This window comes from Desmodus rotundus, chromosome 3 (genome assembly GCF_022682495.2).
Source record: "Desmodus rotundus isolate HL8 chromosome 3, HLdesRot8A.1, whole genome shotgun sequence".
NCBI classification, from domain to species: Eukaryota; Metazoa; Chordata; class Mammalia; order Chiroptera; family Phyllostomidae; genus Desmodus; species Desmodus rotundus.
The window spans coordinates 66,725,615-66,750,780 of NC_071389.1; the positions used below are offsets into that span (position 1 = coordinate 66,725,615).

The following is a 25,166-nucleotide window of genomic DNA, read 5'->3' on the forward strand; positions in this document are numbered from 1 at the left end:
GTTAGACTATATCTGACAACTGTTTTAAACAATCATTATAAGAACGATTCAATAAGCGATTACAACTTTTCTTGAAACAAATTTAAAAACTACAACCTAGGAAAATACACAGAAGCTATAAAAAAGAAGCAAATATATAAATAAAATATGTAGCAACCAATTTTCAGAAAGTCCTTGTATAAGCTCAATAGTAGAATACAGATGAGAGAGGTCAGAATTAGTGTAGCTGAACACAGAGCAGTAGAATTCACTTAATCTAAACAACAGAGAATCTAAGAAAAAAACAGAGCCTTAGGGAGCTGTGAGAAAATAGCAAGATCAAACACTCGTATCACTGGAGGATAAGGAGAGGAAAAAGAAAAGTGAGGCTAACTGAATATTTAAAGAAGTTACTGCGAAAACCCCCCAAAGCTGGTGAAAGACATAAACCTACAAATCTAAGAAGCTGAATGAACCCTATGTAGGGAAAACCTAAACAAATCCACACCAAGAAACATAATAAAAACTTCTGAAAAACTAAAAACAAAAAGTCTTATTAGAAGCCAGAGTAAAATGACATATCACCTATAGGGAAAAACCAATGTGAATAATATATTTCCCATTTGAAATCATAAAGTATACACAGTATTTTCAAGTGCGAAAACAAAAGAACTAACGACTACAAATTCTAAATTCAGTGAAACAATCCTGCAGGTCTCTTAAGAGACCTGCAGACCACATCAAATGTACCAACATATTTGTAATGAGATGAAGAAAACAAAGAGCAAGAGGCAGAAACAATTATTTTAAAAAATATTGGCCATAAACACCCAAAATTTAATAAAAAGACATAAATTTAAACATACAAGAGACTCAACAAACTCCAAGCAGGATAAATGCAGAGATACAGACTGAGATACAGTTAATATAAAACTGTCAAAATCCAAAGACAAAGAATAAATAATAAAAGCAGCAATATAGAAATACTTTAATACTTTATATAGAATATAGAATACTTTAATAGGTATTGCATTGAATCTATAAATTGCTTTGGGTAGTATGGACATTTTGATGATGTTAATTCTTCCGAGCCATGAACATGGTATATATTTCCACTTGTTTGTGTTTTCCTTAATTTCTTTCTTCAGTGTTGTGTAGTTTTCCGAGTACAGGTCTTTTACCTCCTTGGTTACGTTTATTCCTAGGTACTTGATTTTTCTTGTTGCTGTATCAAATGGGATTTTTTTCCTGATTTCTGTTTCTGCAGTTTCGTTGTTGGTATACAGGAATACCTTTGATTTCTGAGTATTGACTTTGTACCCAGCTGTTTTGCCAAATTCATTTGTTAGGTCGAGTAGTTTTTTGGTGGAGTCTATAGGACTTTCCATGTACACTATCATATCATCTGCAAACAGTGACAGTTTCATTTCCTACTTTCCAATTTGGATGCCTTTTATTTCTTTTTCTTGTCTTATTGCTGTGGTGAAGACTTCCAATACTATGTTGAATAGGAGTGGTGAGAGAGGGCATCCTTGTCTTGTTCCTGATCTTAGTGGGAAAGCTCTAAGTTTTTGTCCATTAAGTATGATGTTGGCTGTAGGTCTCTCATATATGGCCTTTATTATGTTGAGGACTGCTCCCTTTATTCCCACTTTGCTGAGTGTTTTTATCAGAAATGGGTGCTGTATCTTGTCAAATGCTTTTTCCGCATCTATTGATATGATCATGTGATTTTTGTCTTTGCTGTTGTTGATGTGATGTATTATGTTTACTGATTTGCGAATATTGTACCATCCTTGCATCCCTGGGATGAATCCCACTTGGTCATGGTGTATGATCTTTTTAAGGTATTGCTGGATGTGGTTTGCCAATATTTTGTTGAGAATTTTAGTGTCTATGTTCATCAGCGATATTGGCCTGAAGTTTTCTTTCTTTGTTGTGTCTTTATCTGGTTTGGGGATTAGGATGATGCTGGCTTCATAAAAACAGTTTGGGAGTCTTCCATCAGTTTGGATTTTTTCGAATAGTCTGTGAAGGATAGGGGTTAGCTCTTCCTTAAATGCTTTGTAGAATTCTCCTGTGAAACCATCTGGTCCAGGGCTTTTGTGTGTTGGGAGTTTTTTGATGATTGCTTCAATTCGTCTGCTGTTATTGGTCTGTTCAGGTTTTCTGCTTCTTCTTCATTCAGTTTTGGAAGATTATATTTTTCTAGAAATGTGTCCATTTCACCTAGGTTTTCAAATTTCTTGGCATACAGGACTTCGTAGTAGTTTCTTACAATCCTTTGTATTTCTGTGGTATCAGTTGTAATCTCTCCTCTTTCATTTCTAATTGTGTTTATTTGGATCCTCTCTCTTTTCTTCTTGATGAGCCTGCTTAAAGGCTTGTTGATTTTGTTTATCTTTTCAAAAAACCAGCTCCTGGATTCATTGATCCTTTGAATTGTGCTTTTAGTCTCTATGTCATTTAACTCTGCTCTGATCTTGGTTATTTCCCTCCTTCTGCTTGCTCTGGGCTGTCTTTGTTGTTGTTCCTCCAGTTCTTGTAGGCATAGGGTTAGGTTGTTTGTTTGAAATGTTTCTATCTCTTTAAGGTAGGTCTGTATTGCTATGAACTTCCCTCTCAGGACTGCCTTTGCTGTGTCCCATAGGTTCTGGGTTGTTGTGAGTTCATTTTCATTTGTTTCCAGAAAGTTTTTGATTTCTTCCCTAATCTCGTTCTTGACCCATTCATTGTTTAATAGCATGTTATTCAGTCTCCATGATTTTGAGTGTTTTGGGGTTTTTCCTTTGGGGTTGGTTTCTAGTTTCAGTCCCTTGTGGTCGGAGAAAATGCTTGATATGATTTCAATTTTCTTGAATTTGCTGAGACTTGCTTTGTGTCCTATCATGTGGTCTATCTTTGAAAAACTTCCATGTACACTTGGAAAGAATGTGTATTTTGCTTCTTTGGAATGAAAAGCTATATATATATATCAGTTAAATCCATTTCATCTAGGGTATTGTTAAGTGACACAATATCCTTCTTGATATTTTGTTTGGAAGACTTGTCCATTTTTGAGAGTGGGGTGTTAAAGTCCCCTACTATAATTGTGTTGCTGTCAATATCTTTCTTGAAGTCCTCCAAGATTTTCTTAATGTATTTGGGTGCTCCTATGTTGGGTGCATATATATTTACAATGTTTATGTCTTCTTGGTGGATTCTTCCTTGGAGTATTATGAAGTGACCTTCTGGGTCTCTCTTTATGGCCCTTCTTTGGAAGTCTATTTTGTCTGATATGAGTATTGCTACCCCTGCTTTTTTTTTCTGGTCCGTTTGCTTGGAAAATTTGTTTCCAGCCCTTCACTTTCAGTCTGTGTAAGTCTTTTGTCCTGAGATGGGTCTCTTGTAGGCAGCATATGTGTGGGTCATGTTTTCTTACCCATTCAGCTATTCTATGTCTTTTGATTGGAGCATTTAATCCATTTACGTTTAAGGTTATTATCAATAGGTGGTTATTCATTGCCATTTTTTCCTACCTGTGTTCCTCTCTCTTTCTGTTTTCCTTCCTTTCCTTAGAGCAGTCCCTTTAGCATCTCTTGCAGAGCTGGCTTGATGGAAGTGTATTCTTTTAGACTTCTTTTGTCTGGGAAACTCTTTATTTGGCCTTCTATCTTGAAGGAGAGCCTTGCTGGGTAAAGTAGTCTTGGTTGCAGGCCTCTGGTTCTCATTACTTGGAATATTTTTTGCCATTCTCTTCTGGCTTGGAGCGTTTCCATTGAGAAGTCAGCTGCTAACCTTATTGGGGCTCCCTTGTATGTTACTTCCTTTTTCTCCCTTGCTGCCTTTAAGATCCTCTCTTTGTCTTGGAAATTTGCCATTTTAATTATGATGTGTCTTGCAGTGGGTCTCTTTGGGTTCCTCTTGTTTGGGACTCTCTGTGATTCCTGGATTTGGGTGACTTTTTCTCTCCTCAGATTAGGGAAATTTTCCATCATTACTTTTTCAAACAGGTTTTCTATCCCTTGCTCTTCTTCTTCTCCTTCTGGTATTCCTATTATACGGATAGTGTTACGTTTCATGTTGTCCTGCATTTCCCTTATTACCTCTTCATTCTTTCTGAGCCTCTTTTCCTTTTCTTGCTCTTTCTGGGTGTTTTTTTTTCTACTTTGTCCTCCAGCTCGCTGATCCGATCCTCTGCTTCATCAAGTCTGCTTTTCATTCCTTCTACTGTGTTCTTCAATTCAGAAGTTGTATTCTTCATTTCCTCTTGGCCCTTGTTGATAGTTTCTATATCCTTTTTCATGTTGATATAGTTTCAGTGAGTTCATTGTAGTTTCCCTGTAGTTTCTGGTAGTTTTCTTTGAGCTCGGAGAGCTCAGTGAGCTTCCTGATGACCACTGACTGCTTTGAACTCAGTATCTGATAGTTGACTTGCCTCTTTTTCAGTTAGCATTCTTTCTGAGGCTTCCTCCTTTCCTTTCATTTGGGGATTGTTTCTTTGTCTTCCCATTGTTTGTGAGACTCTTCTTGTTAGCCTCTGCTTCTTAAATTGATCTATTCTGACTCCCTGGGTTTATGGTATGAACTTCTATAGTAGAATGCCAATGGGATTCAGTGGTGCTGTCTCCTTAATCTCCTGTGCTCACTGGTCTTGAGCTGACGTTTATGTGTGTAACACGGTCTAACTCTGGTCTTTTCAACACTCCAGGTTTTATTGTCTCACCATGAGATCTTTCAATGTCCTCTATCTTTTGTCTCCGACCTTCATATATGCTGGAATACCGTTGGCTGTTCGCTCTATTCCTCAGATCAGCTAGGTGTTTCACTGGTGTTGAGGGGAAGTGGACTCTGCTCCCACCTATCTCGCCGCCATCTTCCCGACCCAAGTTGTAACAATTTCAAGTAGATTAAAATGTTAGAAATACCATTTGTGATCAGAATGGAATAAAATTAGAAATCAACAGCACAATGAAACCTGAAAAATACAGAAATATGTGGAAATTCAACAACACACTTTTAAACAGCCAATGAGTCAAAAAAAGAGAAAAGGAAAAATTATAAAATACCTGAGACATATGAAAATGAAAACACAACCTACCAAAGTTTAGTGAGGTACATGAGAGCAGTGCTGAAAGGCTATAGCTATAAATACTTTTTAAAAATAATAAAAATCTTAAATCAACAACCTAAGTTTATACCTCTGGAAATTAGAAAAGAACACTAAACCCAATCTAGGAGAAGGAAGGATATAAGGATTACACCAAAGATAAACAAAATAGCAAACAAAAAATAGAAAAAAATGAGAAAAGGGTTGACTTTATGAAAAGGTCAACAAAATTAACAGGCTTTTCACTAGATTAAGATAAAAATGATAAGACTCCAATAACTAAATGAGAAATAAGAGAGGGCATTACAAACAATGCCACGCAAATGAAGAAGATTATGAGAAAGCTATGAGCAACTGTACACCAAAAAAATAAATAACCAAGAAGAGATCTATAAATTTCTAGAAACACACAATCAATAGATTGAATCATGAAGCAATAAAATATATGAAGACTTAAAACTAATAAGGAGACTGAAGCAGTAATTCAAACCCTCCCAACAAAGAAAAGCCCAGGACTGGCAGCTTCACTGGAGAGTTGCAAAGAAGAAATAACACTAATTCTCTTAAAACTCTAAAAAAATTAAAGAGAAGGAAATACTTCCAAGTTCATTCAATGAGGCTAACAATACTCTAATACCAAAACCAGATAAAGTCATAAGAAAACTGGAGACCAATATCCCTGATGAATTCTGATGCGAAAATCCTCAACAAAATACTAGGAAATTGACTTCAACAACACATTAAAAGGATTCTTACACCATGATCGAGTGGGATTTATCCCTGGAATGCAAGGATAGTTTAACCTATGTAAAAATCAACCAAGGTAATATACTACATTTACAGAATGGACAAAAAAAAAAAATGATCATCAACTGATATAGGAAACACATTTGACAAAATTCAACAACAGCACAAAATGTGACAAAATTTCAACAGCATGAAAAACTATTTCATGATTTTAACAAACTCAATAAACTAGGAATAAAAGGAAACTGCCTCAATGTAATAAAGCCCATTTACAAAAGCACACAGCTAAAGTCATACTCAATTGTGAAAGACTAAAAGTTTTTCCTCTAGATCAGGAACAAGACAACGCTGTATGCTCTTGCTATTTCTATTCAACACAGTACTGGAAGTCCCAATAAGAGCATTAAGCAACAAAAGAAAATAAAAGCATTCAAATTGGAAAACAAAAATTATCTCTATTCACAGACAACATGAACTTATATAGAAAACTCAAAAGATAAAAAAACTCTTATAGGAAAATAATCTCATAACGGCATAAAAATAATATACTTAGGAACAAACTTAACTGAGATGAAAGGACTTGTGCACTGGAAACTACACTATGCTGCTGAAACAAATAAACAGAAAATAGTCAGATTATTGATTGCCAGGGGCTGGGAGGAGTGCCTGCTTAATGGGTACAGGGTCTCTACCTTGGGAATGATGAAATATTATGGAAACAGTCAGAGGTGATGGTTGCACAATACTGCAAATCTAAAAGGACACTGAATTTTATAACTTAAAATTGATCATTTATTTTAGGTGAATTTTACCACAAAGAAAAAATTGATTACATTTCTGTATACTAACAATGAACATATGAAATCTGAAATTAAAATCAATGCTACTTACAATCAATCCAAAGAAAATAAAATACATATAAACTTAACGAAACATGTAAAACATCTGTGTACTGAAATTACAAATGCTGAATAAAGAAATCAAAGACCTAGCTCTAGCTGGTATGGCTCAGTGGATCGAGCACTGGCCTGTAAACTCAAAGGTCGCCAGTTCAATTCCCAGTGAGGGCACACACCTGGGTTGCGGGCTGGGTTCCCAGTTGGGGGTGTGCAAGAGGCAACCAATCAATGTAATTCTTGCACGCTGGTATTTCTCTCCCTGTCCTTCTCCCTCCCTTGTCTCCCTAAAGGTAAATAAATAAAATCTTTAAAAAAAAATCAAAGACCTAAGTAAATGGAGAGATATATAGTTTGGAAAATTCATTCTTCCCAAATCAATCTATAGGTTTATTGTAAATTCTAGGAAAGATTTTGGTCACAGTCAAGCTTATTTTAAACTTTTTCTAGGTATAAAGAATATCAATATTAAACTATTTTTTAATTACCAATAAGGGTCAGGTGGAGACCATTAAAGTGTCTAGATTTGCTCCAAAAGAACCTGAGGGTGAAGAAAAAATGAGAATCTAAATGAGATAAGACTATATATTTGATTATAGCTTTTTTTCTATGTGACTTCTCTTCACAGCTAAATTATTTTACAGCTCTAATGAGAGGCAGTTTTCTTATCTGAAAACTGAGGATTGAGTTAATACTTATAACAATGCCTGGCATATAGTATTCACTATTATAAATGTTAAATAAAATAAATCTGGGCTCATCATCATTTTGGTTTTTAATCAATCAAACAAAAGAAATCTAACTGCTTTTCAAGTGTAGAAAGAGTAAACACTATAAACTTGTACTAAAAGATCTAAGATTACAATAGTTTTACTTTGTAATCAGTCAAAATAATATAAGAGACTGTCAAATGCAGAGGGTGCTGTAGGAGATGTTAATATTTAATATCTTACTAACTTGTCATGCTTTTAAGTCATTCAACCTATAGGTATCTCAGTTTACAATCACTGTAGATGTAGAGAGAGAATGACTTCCTAGGGACTGTGTCACCTCAAGGCAGGCAAGATTTGAGCTGAACTTTCTGGGATGGTTAAATTTCAAGTGTACAGATGAACTGGAAATGAGATTAGTGAGAAGATATGAGTAAAAATTAAAGGGTCAGAATTTAAAAAAAAAATAATGACAATCAACTGGGCTGCAGTAAATACTTATTTAAAAAATAGCAGAAGTTTGAAGCTCTTGATTATATGATCTAAGAATTAAAATTTATCCACTAAGGAGTTAACTTTTTTGAGCAACTGAATAATATAATAATGTAACTAAGTAACTTCCTAAAAAGTTGAATTAAATGTCCTTAACATAGGTAAGATAAAATGAACAAAGATATACTGTTCCCAGACTAATGCAATAGAGTAATCAAAACAGCAATGAAAAAGCAAAAGATTAGTATGTTGACAAAATAAAAGCAAAAAGCCCTAGTAACTGACCGAATCTTTGTGACAAAAAATGAGCAATGTAAATATTCAGAGGGATTTTGACCTTGATAACAAGAAAATGCAGTAACAAGAAAGGTTTTGAGAGTAAAGGCAACTAAGCAATCCAGTGATATTGGAACACATAAATAAAAATGTCCAAACTGATTATGTTTTTACACGTAACCTAAATTCCCTTTCTCTTACTTCTCACTCTTTCCACATACTACTACTTCTGCTTTAACGACAGTTCATCCCCAACTTTTTACTTAGATAAATTACCAACAGTTCCCTCAAGTTTTAGTTAAAATGGCACTTTTGGGAGGCCTTGCCATATTTCCATTCAGTCATTCAATGAATCTTTATTAAATGCCTCCTACAAGTAAAGTGCTGTCCTAAGTGCTCATATATTAATAAATAAAACAAACATGGTCCTCATCATCCAGGTGCACAGACTATCACAACACTAATCGCATTTTATTGTAATTACATATTTAGCCATCTTTTCTCCTCAGACTAGTAACTAGTATCAAGTATGAGCTAAAACTAATTTAACTAAAATAATTCATAAAACACTAAGGGAAAAAATAAAACATTAAACAAGTATTTTCTGAGCATCAGTCATGTGACAGGTAGACCCACAGTGCTCAGCATGGCTAGAGGGTTTCAAAGGGTTGCTTTAAAAACTAAAGGGTTTCAAATAGTTGCTTTAATGGCCATCTCAACAGAACAGCAGATGAGAGGTCAGAGAATTTAGGTTCTCATTATACCTGACTTCAAGACATACTTTTATTATTTATGAATCTCATACCCATAACTGTAATATTGTAATACATAAAATAATGATAAGCATTGAGACTTTCACAGTATAATTCATTTCTTGGAGAGTTTACAATCAGAGTTGTTTCAAAAGTTTGAAAACTCAGAAAAAGGGAACAGTTCAAGCAATAAATTCCTAAGCTTTAGTAAATGTAAATTAGACACTATGGACATCCACATAAATGAAACTTAGAAAATCATTTCTGGAAACTAAAATTTAGTTCATACCCTCTCTGTCCCAGGTCATCCTACAACCAAAATTCTATTCTTTTCTTTAGGGCCCAACACAAACGTTACCTTCCTTCTACGAAACCTTTCTTGATCTCGTCCTTCAAAACTCCCTCCTTGCTCCTACTATACTTCCCTTTACATACCTGACAATATTATGTTTGTGACTTAACATAATTTGTTATATAGCACATAGATTTCTAATTATCAATGAATACTTAACACATAACATAATATATAGAACAAGCTTCAATAAAGTCTTATTTAATACTTTGTTTTATTTAGCACCTTTATTTATACTTTAGACCTACCATAAAGGTTCAACTATAAAACAACAGTAAAATTTTGGATCTGACAGGGCAGTTTTATGGTTTTCTGTCACATATTGGAATGATATTTGCCACTTAGCCATTAATTGTTAAGTTGAAAACCACTTCAGATTTGGGTAGAAATTTTTATAAGTACTGGTATGACTTCCAGTCAAGATGGAGGTGTAGGTAGACATGCTTCACCTCCTTGCACAACCATAAGAAGGATCATAGTAACCTCAAAAACAAAAAACACCTACAAATGCCAGAAAATCAAACTGTAAGAAAGACCAACAACCAAGGATTTAAAGAAGTCATATTCATCCAGATAGGTAGGAGGGGCAGAGACAGGGAGCTGGGGCAGAGAGGACATGATGTGCAGGTAGAGAAGCGGAGGTGGCAGCTGGCGGAATGGGCAGTCCCACATTCATGTGTGGTAGACAAAAGCTGGAAAGAACTCCTTGGGAAAGAGTGATCCCAGCACCAGGACAGACCATACAGTCCAGGGTTCTAGCAGTGGGAAATGAAGCCTCATAACTTCTGGCTGTAAAAACCAGTGGGGGTTGCTGCAATGGAAGAAACTGCCAGTCTCTTTGGAGGGTCTATTTAAAGGGCCTACACTGTCTTAGAACGTATGCAAACCCACCCACTCTGGGAACTGCCACCAGGGCAGCAGCCAGAGGGGTAACAGTCACATACGGGAATGGGGTGAAGTGACTGGAAACAGGGAGAATACCAAGCAAGCCTCCAGCAGCCAGGCAGTGGCATTGTCCTCTCCCTGACCCCTCCCCCACATAAAAAGCCACAAAGTGGTGAAGCGGGTTGCCCTGCCCTGGCAAGTACCTAAGGCTCCACCCCATAAAACTTAATAAGTGTGCTGAAACAGGGAGTCAAAACAGCTCTACCTAATATACAGAAACAAACACAGGGAGGCTACCAAATTGAGGAGACAAAGATATATGGCCCAAATGAAAGAAGAGGAAAAAAACCCAGAAAAAGAACTAAACAAAATGGAGACAGCCAACCTATCAGATGCAGAGTTCAAAACACTGGTCATCAGGATGCTCAGAGAAGTGATTGAATACGATAAAAGCATAAGGGAAGAAATTAAGGCTACATTAAGTGAAATAAAAAAAAATCTACTGGAAATCAACAGTGAAGGGAAGGAAGCCGGGATTCAAATAAACAATTTAGAACTTAAGGAAGAAATAAACAGTCAACTAGAACAGAAGAAAAAAAGAATTAAAAAAAAAAAAAAAACGAGAAGAAAAGATGGCAATTCTGGGACATCTCCAAAAGTGCCAACATCTGAATAATAGGGATACCAGAAGGAGATGAGGAAGAGCAAGAAACTGAAAACTTATTTGAAAAAATAATGAAAGAAAACTTCCATAATTTGGCAAAGGAATTAGACATACAGAGCCAGGAAGCACAGAGTCCCAAACAAGATGGACCCAAAGAAGACCATATTAAGATAGAACATAATTAAAATGCCAAAGGTTAAAGATAGAGAGAGAATCTTAAAAGCAGCAAGAGAAAAGCAAGAGAGTTACCAACAAAGGAGTTCCCATAAGACTATGAGGTGGTTTCTCAAAAGAAACTTTGTAGGCAAAAAGGGACTAAAAAGAAGTATTCAAAATGATGAAGAGCAAGAACCTACCTATAACCAAGATTACTCTATCCAGTAAAGCTATCATTTAAAATGGAAGGGGAGATAAAGTGTTTCCCAGACAAGGTAAAGTTAAAAAGAGTTTATCATCACCAAACAATCATTACATGAAATGTTAAAGGGACTTATTTAAGAAAAATAAGATCAAAACTATGAACATTAGGATAACAATAAACTCAAAACTATCAACAACTGAATCTGAAAAACAAAAACAAACTAAGCAAACAACTAGAACAGGAACAGAATCATAAATATAGAGATCATCTGGAAGGTTATCAGTGGGGAGGGGGAAAAGTGAGAATGGAAAGCTATATATTCAAAGAAATCTCTATTAAAATATCAATGACATATTTCACAGATTGAGAATATTTCAAAAATTTATATGAAACCAAAAAAGACCCCAAATAGGCACAGCAATCTTAAGAAAGAAGAACAAAGCAGGAGGGATCACAACACCTGATATCAAACTATATTAAAAGGCCACTGTAATCAAAACAGCATGGTACTGGCATAAGAACAGACATATAGATCAATGGAACAGGACAGAGAGCCCAGAAATGAACCCATGTCTCTATGGTCAATTAATATTTGGCAAAGGGGGCAGGAGCATACAATGGAGTAATAATAGCCTCTTCAATAAATGGTTCTGGGAGAACTGAAATGGTACATGCAAAAAAATGAAACTAGATCAACAACTTACACCATAAACTCACAGTGTATAAAAGACTTAAACATAAGCCATGACACCATAAAAAGTCCTATAGGGAAACATAGGCAATAAAACTTCAGATATCCCATGCAGCAATATTTTCGCCAATATATCCCTAAGGCAAGGGAAATCAAGGAAAGAATAAACAAATGGGACTATATCAAATTAAAAAGCTTCTGCATGACTAATGAAAACATCATCAGAATGAAAAGGGAACCAATGCTATGGGAAAACATATTTCCCAATGATACCTCAGACAAGGGATTGATCTCCAAAATATATCAAGAACTCATATGACTCAACACCAGTATGACAAACAATCCAGTTAAACAATGGGCAAAAGACCTGAACAGACACTTCTCCAGAGAGGACATACAGAGAGTCCATAGACATATGACAGGATACTCAACATCACTACTCATCAGAAAGATGCAAATTAAAACCACAATGAGATACCATCTTACATCGGTCAGAATGGCTATCATTAACAAATCAACAGGTGCTGGCAAGGTTGTGGAGAAAAAGGAACCTCAGTCCACTGTTGGTGGGAATGCAGACTGGTACAGCCACTGTGGAAAACAGTATGTAATTTCCTCAAAAACTAAAAATGGAACTGCCTTTTCATCCAGCAATTCCACTGCTGGGAATGTACCCTAAGAATCCTGAAACATCAATTCAAAAGAACCTACACACCCCAATGTCCCAATGTTCATAGCAGTACTATTTACAGTAACCAAGTTTTGGAAACAGCCTAAGTGCCCATCAGTAAATGAGTGGATCAAAAAACTGTGGTACATTTACACAATGGAATACTATGCAGCAGAAAGAAGGAACTCCTACCTTTCACAACAGCATGAATAGAACTGCAGAGTATTGTACTAAGTAAAATAAGCCAAGCAGCAAAGACAAAACCATATAATCTCACCTATAAGAGGGACCTAATGAACAAAACAAACAAACGAGCAAAGTAGAACCAGAGGCACAGAAACAACAGAATGACAGGAACCAGAGGGGAGGGAGGAAGGGCATAATGCAGGAAAGAGGAAGGGTTTATTCAAAGAACAGGTATAAACGACCCATGGACATAGACACCAGGGTGCGGATTGACTCTGGGAATGGGTGGTGGGCAGGAAAGGGGAGAGCAAAGGGGGAAAATTGGGACAACTGCAATAGAACAATTGTTAAAAAAAGAAAAAAGAAAGCCTTTACTTACAGCTTGGAGCATGTAATTATTTGGAAAAAAAAAATGAAATAATTAAAAAAAAAAGAAGTACAGGCATGGATGAAGCTCTCTATGAAAAAATTGTATTGACCACTCAGCTTGAAAACATATCAATGCAGCCTACCTAAGCCTCTCAACAAATGAAACAACACAGTGAAACCAAGGATGAGTTTTAAGAAAGACCAAGAGAAACACAAACATATCCAGGATTAAAGGCATCACATGGGAAATACTGTTCAAAAGAAAGATAAGCCGGAAAGAAGGTAATATCTTAACCTTTAAAAATAATTCAGAGAGCCCTGGCTGGTGTAACTCAGTGGATTGAGCACGGGTCTATGAACCAAAGGGTCGTGGTTTGATTCCTAGTCAGGGTACATGACTGGGTTGCGGGTCAGGTCCCCAGCAGGGGGCGCGTGAGAGGCAACCACACATTGATGTTTCTCTCCTCCTCTCCTTCCCTTCCCCTCTAAAAATAAATAAATAAAATCTTTAAAAAAAACTCAGAGAAAACTACTGTCTGTTAAGGATTTTCTTGCCTCTCTTCTTTCTAGTCTTAAATTTAGTAGTTTCTAGAATTAAAGAATTTGAAAAAAGGCATTCATTGACTTAAGGCTGTATTGAAGACTAATAATCATATCTTACCATACATGCTAAAGGCAGCAAAGACATAACCACAAAGAAAGAAAGTTTTTTAATGGTTTAGCTGCAAGAGAAAACAGAGTCTGAGTGGCATGCTGTTAATTTAGACGTAATAAATCTAATAGGTACTTAGTAATGACTTTTATTTTCTTTTTACTTACAGACTATACTAACATTAGTTTATGGCAAATTATAAAGAAATTCTTCATCCTAGCCAGTGTGTCTCAGTTGGCCAGGCACTGTCCTGCAGAGTTTGATTCCTGGTCAGGGCACATGACTAGGTTGTGGGTTCGGTCCAGGTTGGGGTGTATACAAAAAAGGCAACCAATAAATGTCTCTCTCACATTGTTGTTTCTCTCCCTCCCTTTCTTTTTCCCTTCCCCTCTCTGTATAATCAGTAAGTATGTCCTTTGGTGAAGATAAAAAGTAAGTGAGTAAGAAGTTCATCATTAGGAAATATTTATCCTAAATAAAAAAGACTACTTGCTCACACATAAGCATATGTGACTTTTATTAAAACCTGGTTATTCAATACTAATAACTGAATGCAGTACATAAATCATGAAGGTATGTCAATTGATGGATTTACCAATGAAGAAACATCCTTGCAAATTATATACTCTCCAAAGAAATTAACTTATGATGAAAGTGACATTTCAAACTTTTGAGGAATATCATAATTAAAGAAATGCACAAATACCACTTTTCACTAATTAGACTGGCAATAATGAAAACACAAGTTACCATTTAGCACAGTATTGGGAAAACAGATATTCTCAAGAACTGCTAATAAGAATGCTATGGTACGATGTCATTGCAATTTTGCAATATGTATCAGAAATTAAAGGGTACATATAGAGTGCCCAGCAGTCCATTGCTATGAATTATCCCACAGATACTCTCACACAATCCCAACGATACAGCAAGAATATTTATTGCAGCATTGCTTATACAAGGAAAAAACCCAAGATTTACCCAAGTATCCACCAATAATAAAAGTTACATTATACCTAATGTATATATGAATGAATGTTCAAGATATATCAGTAAATGTGAAAAGAAATATGCAGAATACACACAAGCTAATTTTGATAACTTATACAGAGCACGGTATTGGAAGAAAAGAGAGTTTTACTTCTTATTTTAAACATTTCTGTACTATTTCTTCACACATATAAGTACATGTGACTTTTATTTAAAAATACAATTTTGAAAATACTACATGTTGCTTGGCAATATACTTGAAAGCAGTCAGATGTATGCTGTGCAATCTCAACAAGAATGAAAAACAAATAATTTTACTAATTAAAGGGTTTTTTTCACATTACAACAAAGGGGAGCACATTACAGTGCTACTAAAGAAAGTGAAGCACAGAGAGTTTAATTTGGAAATTAAGAAAATTAAGCTAATATAAGACACTTCCATGAAGAACTTCAAATCCTTGGATTTAAGGATTCTGCAAAACGGGCATGCTTAGCAGCAGCTGACTAAAATATTCAAGCACAAAATGAGGAGAAAGAGTGTGAAACTGAGGTATACCTATCAGCCTATGAGGGGGGAAAAAAACTAGTCTAAAATCTTCTAAAGACCCTAAGTCAAGAAAATGCAAGGTTAAAATTTTCTAAATACTCACATTTTACCAACAAAAAAACTAAACACCTAATTAACATCCAGGATAAAATAAAAGAAATAAACGAGGTCCTACATTCAATAAAAATCTGTGTCTAAGAAAATCCCTGTGGGGAGGCAGAGGAACAGCATGAGACTGGGTCAATGTCCAACTCTATGTTCAACCTTTATGGCAGAAGCTGCAGAGGAAAAGCAACAAATTGATCCCAGTGGGAAAGAACCTGTCCTTGCTTTGGACTTGCTAGAAGGCAATCAAGCTTCAGGCATAAACCTCCCCCAGGTGACTACGATAGCCAACCCAACTAGCCGAACTTCGAATATGAAAGAAAACTGGTGTGAAATGCTTTCAAGTTTTTAAAAAGTTTCATTTCTTAAGAAAATATAAGGGGGATAGATAAATGGTGATGGAAGGACACTTGAATTCAGGTGGTGAACACACAATATAATACACAGATGATGTGTTACAGAATTATACACCTGGAACCTATATAATTTTACTAACCAATGTCACCCCAATAAATACAATAAAAAAGTAAAAAAAGAGAAAATATATTGTTTATGTATATTACAGATCTGCAATGATAAAACACTTTTAAAAAGTCCTTTTCAGCAAACAGCAAGTTTCCTAAGCTACAGGAATCAAAAATGTAATCACAATTCCAGACCATGATGTAATTTCTTCCTCCACTCCAACAGATTTTTACCCCGAGAAAAATGAGTAAAAGTTTTCTTTACTTCTTACAGATGGGATAAGTGTTTCTAATCTTCTCCTTGCATTAAAATCTTTTAAAAATCTTCAGAGAAATAACTAGTACAAACTCACAAAGAGAATACTGTTAGTGACACTCTATAATTTTCATAACATGGATCAATGCCTTCATTTGGAAAGAGTAATCAAAATCAACAATGACTAGGTATTTTATTCCAACTGGACTGAAAGAAGACTTGGGGAATATTTTATTTCTCTTCCCAAAATGTCTATAATGCTACTTCTGTATTGCTTTCATAGGCTCTTTCCTATAGCCCAACAGCAAATGAATTATTAATGCCCCCATCCCATTCTAGCAAATATTCTGAATCTCCATTTGTCTGAGAGATAACTCTATTCATTGTTCTATGTCTAACAAACATTCACCAACTACTGTGCTGAGATGGATAAGACATGGATGGTGTCTACCTTCAAAGAGCTCACAGTCTAATAAAGAAAGCTGACTACTGCGGTACAGCCAGGTCTGGCTAAAAGGACAAGATGATGCTTGAGATGGACCATGTTAGGAGATGAGCTGACAAGGAGGAAGAGACATTTGCAATTGAAGTGGTAAGGGGCTGGAGAAGACTGACAACATATACTTAGGACAAAAACTAGGAATATAAACATCTTATATTGTTTACATAATGCTAGGCATTCTGAAATAGTGACAGTGAGATCATTGTATACCATGTTATAGAACTTAGATTTTATTATTACTGTGCAGGTGATGGGTAAAAATGAAAGGGACATCTAGAGGAAGGCAGTGTAGAATGCTGGCAAGTGAGGTCAGAGACTCAGAGAATCCAATAAGCAAAATTATAGACAGAGTGCATAAAAAATTTGTAGGATGTTCATACAATGGCATATTACTGGTCAAGTAGCTCAGCTGCTTAGAGCATCGACTGAATATGCTAGATTGGCAGGTTCAGTCCTCAGCTAGGGCACCTACAGGAAGCAACCAATGAACACATAAATAAGACTGGAACAACAAATCAATGTTTCTCTCTCTCTCTCTCTCTCTCTCTCTCAAATTAGTTAAAAAATATTAAAGAACTACTGATACAACAACATGCAGGAAACTCAAAAACATTATGTTGAATAAAAAACAGGTACAAAAGAGTACATTATCCACACAAAGTTCAAGGCAAAACTGAGCTATGCTGATAGAATACAGGATGATGCTTATCTCAGAGGAAAAGGCTATTGGACTGGAAAGGGAAGAACAAGAGGAACTTTCTGGGGCAATAAGAACATTTTGTATCTTGATCTGGATGGAGGTTATACATGTAAACACATATGTAAAAACTCATTCAGCTCTTATTTTAAAATTTCCACATTTTACCACACACACATTAGAATTTAATAAAAAAGAAAAGTTCATATATAATTGTGGTGGGATAAGATAAGAGTGTATTAAACTAGTGTCACCCCATGAGTAATATCTAACCTATAAGAAATCGGAATAAAAGTTCTAATAGACACTATATTCAACTAGCAAACAAAATCCCTGGAAGACCTTAAGTATAAAAGTCTAGCTGCTTCTCTCCTTCAGGAAGATATACAGACAAATGTTCCTTATAATGCTATGAAAATCAAGTACTCTCCCTAAACAAAAAGAAATAGCTCCCTATTGTAGCTCCCAAAAAACAAAAAATTTCTACACTGCCGTACCTACCTTATAGGAGGCATAAGGATTACTAATGCACAAGAAGCACTTCATACAACATAGAGACAAGAAATACTCTTCAAACTACCATTATTGTATAATGGCAATAAAGGGAAAACTGCTCAAATTACACCTAAACCATTTATCGAGAATACAATATTTAACTGCACATTACTCAATCATAGCACTTAACCTAGCCTTTTTTTTTAACTTTGAGATCAACAAGTTTCCTACAGTTGAACCATTTGGTTAGGTTAGAAAAGGATCAGGTTAACTGCAATTTTATCACAGTATTCTTCTTTCTCTGTATATCCTGAAGCCATGCTTGCTTACCAACAGATAGTAAATGTATATATATATTTTTAGCATTTTAACAATTGATATTATTAAAAAGCATGCTTTCACATACCAGACCAAAAGTACATGACCACAATTCAACTTTCTGAAAGTCAACAGCCTTAAGATATTAAAGCAAATCTGAATGCTAAAATTAGAAAAATCATTCAGGAGAGGTATCAGCAAGGAAAATATTTTTTAAATCATTTATAATTCTGAACATCATATTAAAAAGTAACAATTTGGATATTTTAACCAATTTGTGGAAGTATTTTATTAATAGAAATAGAAAGTAAAATTCACAAAAGCAAAGACTACTTAAGTACTATAATCCACAAGAGAACACTGAAGCAATCTAACAAGTCTCTTACTGAATTTGGTTTTCTTTTCTATTTTTTAAATATTTTATTTATTGATTTATTTTTTAGAGCGAAGGGAAGGAGAAAGAGGTAGAGAAACATCAATGTATGGTTGCCTCTCACACACCCCACACTGGGGACCCAGCCACACCGCAGGCATGTGCCCTCACTGGGAATCAAACCAGTGACCCCCTGGTTCCCAGGCCCATATTGAATCCACTGAGCCACACCAACCAGGGCTTTTTTTTATTTTTTAAGATTTTATTTATTTATTTTTAGAGAGAGGGGAAGAGAGGGAGAAAGATAGAGAGAACAATCAATGTATGGTTGCCTCTCACATGCCCCGTACTGTGTACCTGGCCTGCAACCCAGGCATGTGCCCTGACTGGGAATTGAAATGGCAATCCTTTGGTTCACAGGCCAACACTCAATCCACTAAGCCACACCGGCCAGCGCATGCATTTGGTCTTCTAATATGCTTTACAATTAATGGAAACCACACACTTGAATTATAAAGGTCAATATGAAAAAAAGGCAAAGAATTAAGTTCCACAATTTGATAGCTATACTTTTCTCCCATCCAATCAACTGGATGAAATGCATCAAAAAGTTGATTCTTCGTATTTCAAAATCTTATTAAAAAACTCACGGATTCTGGACTCGAAGGCCGATTTTTAAAACAAATATTTTGTATTGCTCCTATTTTGATATGTAGTATTTTAAAAAGCAGTCTTCTACTTACCTAGATTTTGTCTTATTAACATCTTGCCGCAAGAGCGATTTCATTCGAGATTAAATCAAACCTGAAAAAATACAGGCAAAACCATCATTTAGTTTTCTGCTTCATGTATGAATGAGTAAGTATACCTATGGCATACAATGCTTTTAAATGAAAAACTGCAAATCAATTTTTTTCTTGATAAGACATGTCTGAAAAACTGTTCAACTAAAACATGATTATTTTAACCTTCAGGAAACTTGATAAGTACCTTTTTATTTTCAGAAAAAAAATGATTTATTCAAATGAGAAATTCGCTTTCTAGTTCTCTTCAGGAAAATTTTACAAAACTTGTTGTCATTAACTTTAGTAGTGTGGCAATAGCTATAATTAAAATCAGGATTTATTCATAAAACATACTTCTATCTAAATCAACGTTTACCTAATACTATTATTTGTCTATCAAAAAAATACTCCAAAAAAGGTCAAAAAGTTAAAGAAAAAATCCAGAATGAGATGGTATAAAAGTATATACTAATAGTAGCCATAATAACATCTAACACTGATTAAGTACTTTACTAAACGCCAGGAGTCATTTGTACACCGAATAGCATATAATGATACTCTCCTACTTCCTGAATTTAATATTCAATCTAGTATATGCAATCTCTACCCCAACACTCCACTGAAAATGTACTTGTCAGAAAATCTACTTAACTCTAATTGTATCACATTCTATAAATTCTGAAAAAGCAGTTATGTCCTACCCTGAACTCTACATATCTCCTTCCCCTACCTGTAACAGGCTTGTTACTATTCTGAATTCTTACTCTCTAAAAATGGCACCAGCATACCTACTGCCTGCTATTCATACCTAGATTACTATAACTATTTCTAGACTATCACCTCAAATTCATCCCTGCCAGAACTACCAGGTTACAAAAAATTTCATTTAGATTTTTCCATAAAATAGAAGACACATTTTTCATTTTCACCAATAACGTTATTGATTTGGGTATTTTGAGTATGTCGGCCATCTCCCATGCGGTATAATGCTGATTGTTCTCAATTAATTTCTCAATTTGATCGCTATCAACTTGAACTGGTCTATCCAACTGTGGAGTATCATTCAGCGAGCAATCTCCAGCACAAACTTCACAAACCACTTTTGATATGTCCAAGCAGTCCCAGCACCTTCTCCTACACTACACAAATCTTTTTTTTTTTGCATTTCAGTTGCGTTTTTACCTTTCTTGAAATAATAAAGCATAATATGCTGAAAATGTTACATATCTTCTTCCATCTTCAATATTAAGATGGCTAGACAGAAATTTACCAACTTGGTAAGTGTTTTGGTAGTGCACACTGATTATGACAACTGTCATATGCAACCTAACCAAATTGTTTTGAATGAAGTTAAAGACAACTATTACTACTAGAGACACTGTACAGAAAAAAACAAACTTTCTGGACAATTCAAGACGTCACATCTATGCTTCAAGTCTTTCAATAAAATCATCAATCATTTCTATCTGTCTATCCCTAATCTTTACTATCACATTTACTCCACGTTCCTACTATACCAAACTTCAACTCCTAGAACAGCCCCCATGCTCTCAGCTTTCATGCCTGTTCACAAGGTGAACTACAGCTACCTTCTGTCACTCTTTAACTTTGCTAACACCTTTTTACTAATTTTTCAATATTTAGCTTAGTCACCCCGACAGATCCTTCTTTAATTTCTTCAGCTGCATAAAATTGTGTTTCACCAATGCTATAGCAACTAGAGATAGCTCTATATCAACCCATCTGTTTATTTGTGTATATTCTGAACTACAGTGTGGACAAGAATTCATTTCTCATTTTAGCACTTTCACTAGATGTGCACATCATAAAGGTGTAACAATGTAGGCTGCATGAAAGACTACAGAAATTTTGTGTTGTATCCCAAAATGCTCACAGGAATATACATTTTTAGAAAGTACAAATTCAGGCTAAAGAGTTTGATTCACATTTTCAAAGACCAGAGGAAAAAAATTCACATCACTTCTGAATCCAGTCATGTTACTTTATGAAATAACTACATCTAAGTAAAACTACAACAGGTAAAAATCAACCAAGTGCAACCTTTTATTAGGCAAATTAATTTCTCTGACCATCATGTTTGCATCCCTACAGAAAACAAAGCTTGTGGAACTATAAATCCTGACTGATTTAAGTATTAGCCTTAAGCAGAAAAAGATTTGGACAAGAAGGCAAACAATGGTTTTAATACTAATAATGTCCATAATCTAGAAAAGTGAATCTCAGAGTCACCCAGGCTTGTTATGCACATACTGCTAGGCCGCACACTCAGAGTTCCTGATTAGTAAGTGAAAGAGTGGAGTCTGATAATTTGCAATTCTAGTAAGCTGCCAAAGTCATGTTGATGCCGCTACTTCCAGGACCACATACTGAGAACCATAGACCTAGAGTTTTCTGCATAATATCTACCAAAAATGAGAATATTTTCTCTCTGCCATCCACTGCCATCAACCTTTACCCACCTAGAAGTGGGTAGTGGAACCTATTATTAACTAAACCATAAATCTAAGTGAGAGCAATAAAAGTGTGAGAAGCTGAAAAATGGCCCCACAAAAAATATCCAAATCCTAATCCTAGGAACCTGTGAATGGTACCTTATATCCTCCACCCCCTTAAAAAAAGGGGGGTCTTTTCTGAAGTGATTAAAGATCTTGGATTACCTGCATGAGCCCTAAGTACAATCACATGTATCTTTATAGAGAGGGAGATGGGAAATTTGACTACATACTGGGAATGTGAAGACAGAGCATGGAGAGTTGAAAACATTGGCCTTAAGGACTGCAGCCACAGCCAGGAATGCCCTCAGACACCAGAATTGCAAAGAGGCAAGGCAAGGATTCTCTCCTAGAGACTCGAGATAGAACCACCCTTCTGGACACTTAATTTCCATCCAGTGATAATGATTTCAAACTTCTGGATTCCAGAACTATGAGATAGTAAGTTGCTGTTGTTGTTTTAAACCATCTACTAGTTTGTGGTAATCTGTTAGAACAGCCATAGGAAACTAATATATTGAGATGGCAGGTTCTACAGGAAATAAATTAGAAGCACTACATAAAAGGTGTTATGGATTGAACTGTGTTCCTATAAAATCCTGTATATTTGGAGACAGGGCCTTTAAGGAAATAACTGAAGTTAAATGAGATCCTAAGGGTGGGCCCTAATCCAACATGACTGATGAATATTGAGCAAAAATCCTCAGCAAATCAAGTTCAACAGCATATTAAAAAAATTAGCCCTGGAATTGAGCACTGGCTCGTGGACTGCCCAGTGGATTGAGCACTGGTCCTATGAACCAAAGAGTTGTGCGTTCGATTCCCTGTCAGGGCACATGCCTGGAACGCAGGGCAGACCCCCAGTTGGGGATGTATGAGAGGCAAGTGATTGATGTTTCTCTCACACATTGATGTTTCACTTCCTCTCTTTCTCCCTCCCCCTCCCTCACTTTGACAATAAATAAATAAAGTCATTTTTTAAAAAAGAATTATACACAACAATCAAGTTGGATTTATTCCTGGAATACAAGGATGGCTCAACAAATAAAAATCAATCAATGTAGTATACCACATTAACAGAATAAAGGAAAGAAATCACAATCATCTCAATTGATGCTAAAAAAGCCTAATATATACACTCAACAAACTAAGAATAGAAGCAAACTACTTCAACATAATCAAAGCTATATATGAAATACCCACAGGTAATATCATACTCAATTGTGAAAGGCTAAAAACTTTTTCTCTAAGATCAAGATTACGATGCACACTTATACATACTACTTCTATTCAACCCGGTACTGGAAGTACTAGACAGAACAAATAAATAAGAAAAAGAAATAAAAGGCATCCAGATTAGAAAAGGAGAAATAAAATTATGTTTGCAGACAACATGATCTTTTAGGCAGAAAATGCTACAGATTCTTCTTTTTCATCATTAATACTATTACAGATGTCCCCCATTCCCCTCCTTTGTCCCTTCCACCCAGCACACATCACTGCCTCTCACCCCAGCCTTCGCCACATCAATACCTGTGTCCATGGGCTATGCATGCATGTTCTTTGGATAATCTCTTCAAGTCCCCCCACCCCTCACCCCTCTAAAATCTGTCAGTCTGTTTGTTCCATGTATCCATGCTTCTGGCCCTATTTTGTTCACCAATTTTTCTTCATTACATTCCATGTATGAGTGAGATTGTATGGTATTTTGTCCTTCTCTGACTGGCTTATTTAGCTTAGCATGATTATCGCCAGGTCCATTCATGCTGTCACAAAGTTAAGAGTTCCTTCTTCTTTTTTTAACAGCTGTGTAGTATTCCATTGTGTAAATGTACCACAGCCTTTTCTTCCACGCATCTACTGATGGGCACCTGGGCTGTTTCCAAAACTTGGATATTATAAATAACACTGCTATGAACATAGGGGTGCATATATTCTTTTTACTGGTGTTTTGGGGACACTTAGGATATATTCCCACAAGTGGGAGTGCTGGGTCAAAAGGCAGTTTCATTTTTAGTTTTTTGAGGTAACACCATAGTGCTTTCCAAAGTTGGCTACACCTATCTGCATTCCCACCAACAGTGCAAAAGGGTTTCCCTTTCTCCACATCCTCAGCAGCACCTATTATTTAATGATTTATTGATGGTAGCCATTCTGGCCAGTGTGAGGTGGTATTTCATTGTGGTTTTAATTTGCATCTCTCTGATGATTAGTGATGTTGAGTGTGTTTTCTTATGTTTTTTGGCCATTTCTATGTCATCTTTGGAGGAGTATCTATTCAGATTCTTTGCCCATTTTTAAATTCACTTGTTTGTCTTCCTGATGTTGAGTTGCAATGCTACAGAACCTTAAAAAAACTGTTAAAATTAGTAAATGATTTCAGCAAAATTGCAGGATATGAAATCAGCATATGAAAAGCAGTTGTTTCTATATACTAATAATGATCAATCTGAAAAGCAAAATTATGACAACAATCGCATTTAAAAAGCATCAAAAAATAAAATATTTGGAAATAAACTTAACCAAGGAGGCAAAAGACTTGTACATGAAAAAAACTACGTAACATTACTAAAATAAATCAAAGAAGATACAAATAAGTGGAGAGACATCCCATGTTCATGGACCAAAGATTTAACATTGTTAAAATGTCCATACTAACCAAAGTGATCTAAAATTCAATGTTAACGCCAAAATCTGCACATCAAAGGAAACAATCAACAGAGGGGAAAAGGCAATCTACAGAAAGGGAGAATAATTTTTACAAATCATATATATAAGGGGTTAATACCCAAAATATTTAAGAAACATCTAAAATCAACATTAAAAAAACAAAAAAACCCCTCAAAAAATAGGTATTCAACTAGACAAATATCCAAAAGAGGTATACAAATATTTAATAAGTATATGAAAAGATCTTCAACCTTCCTAATCATGACAGAAGTGCAAATCAAACATCACAATGAGGTTTCATTTCACAGCCAATAGGATGGCCACAATCCAAAGAACAGAAAATCACAAGTGTTGACAAGGATGCAGAGAACTAGAACTCTTCTGCATTGTTGGTGGGAACGTAAACTTTTAAGGCGTCATGGAAATCATTATGGCATTTCCTCAAAAAATTAAAAACATAATTACCATATGATCCAGCAATCCTAGTTCTCGATACACATACATCCAAAAGAATTCAAAGTAGTATCTTAGAGATATTTACACATCCAAGCTCACGGCAGCATTATTTACAATAGCCAAGAGATGGAAGCAACTTCAATGTCCATTGACAGGTAAATTTAGGATGCAGAAAACGTATCCTAAATGTACATACATTCAATGGAATATTATGCAGCCACTGA

General features: G+C 35.5%; 1 protein-coding gene across 20 annotated transcripts in view; it reads right to left on the reverse strand.

Moving 5' to 3' along the window:
• The window catches only part of ZNF644 (zinc finger protein 644), a 110,754-nt gene that overhangs the window by 59,741 nt on the left and 25,847 nt on the right, over positions 1 to 25,166 (reverse strand). For 17 of the 20 annotated variants that reach the window (XR_006656209.3, XM_045199613.3, XM_024565543.4 and 14 more), the window contains one exon: positions 19,262 to 19,322. Coding sequence is in view for 8 of the 20 variants with exons in the window: in XM_045199620.2 (XP_045055555.1) it covers positions 19,262 to 19,283 (22 nt within the window). In the remaining 12 variants the exon portion in view is untranslated. Of the gene's footprint in view, positions 1 to 7,199; positions 7,253 to 19,261; positions 19,323 to 25,166 lie in introns of all 20 variants that reach the window. The other 3 variants (XM_053920040.2, XM_053920041.2, XM_053920042.2) reach the window with 1 other exon arrangement.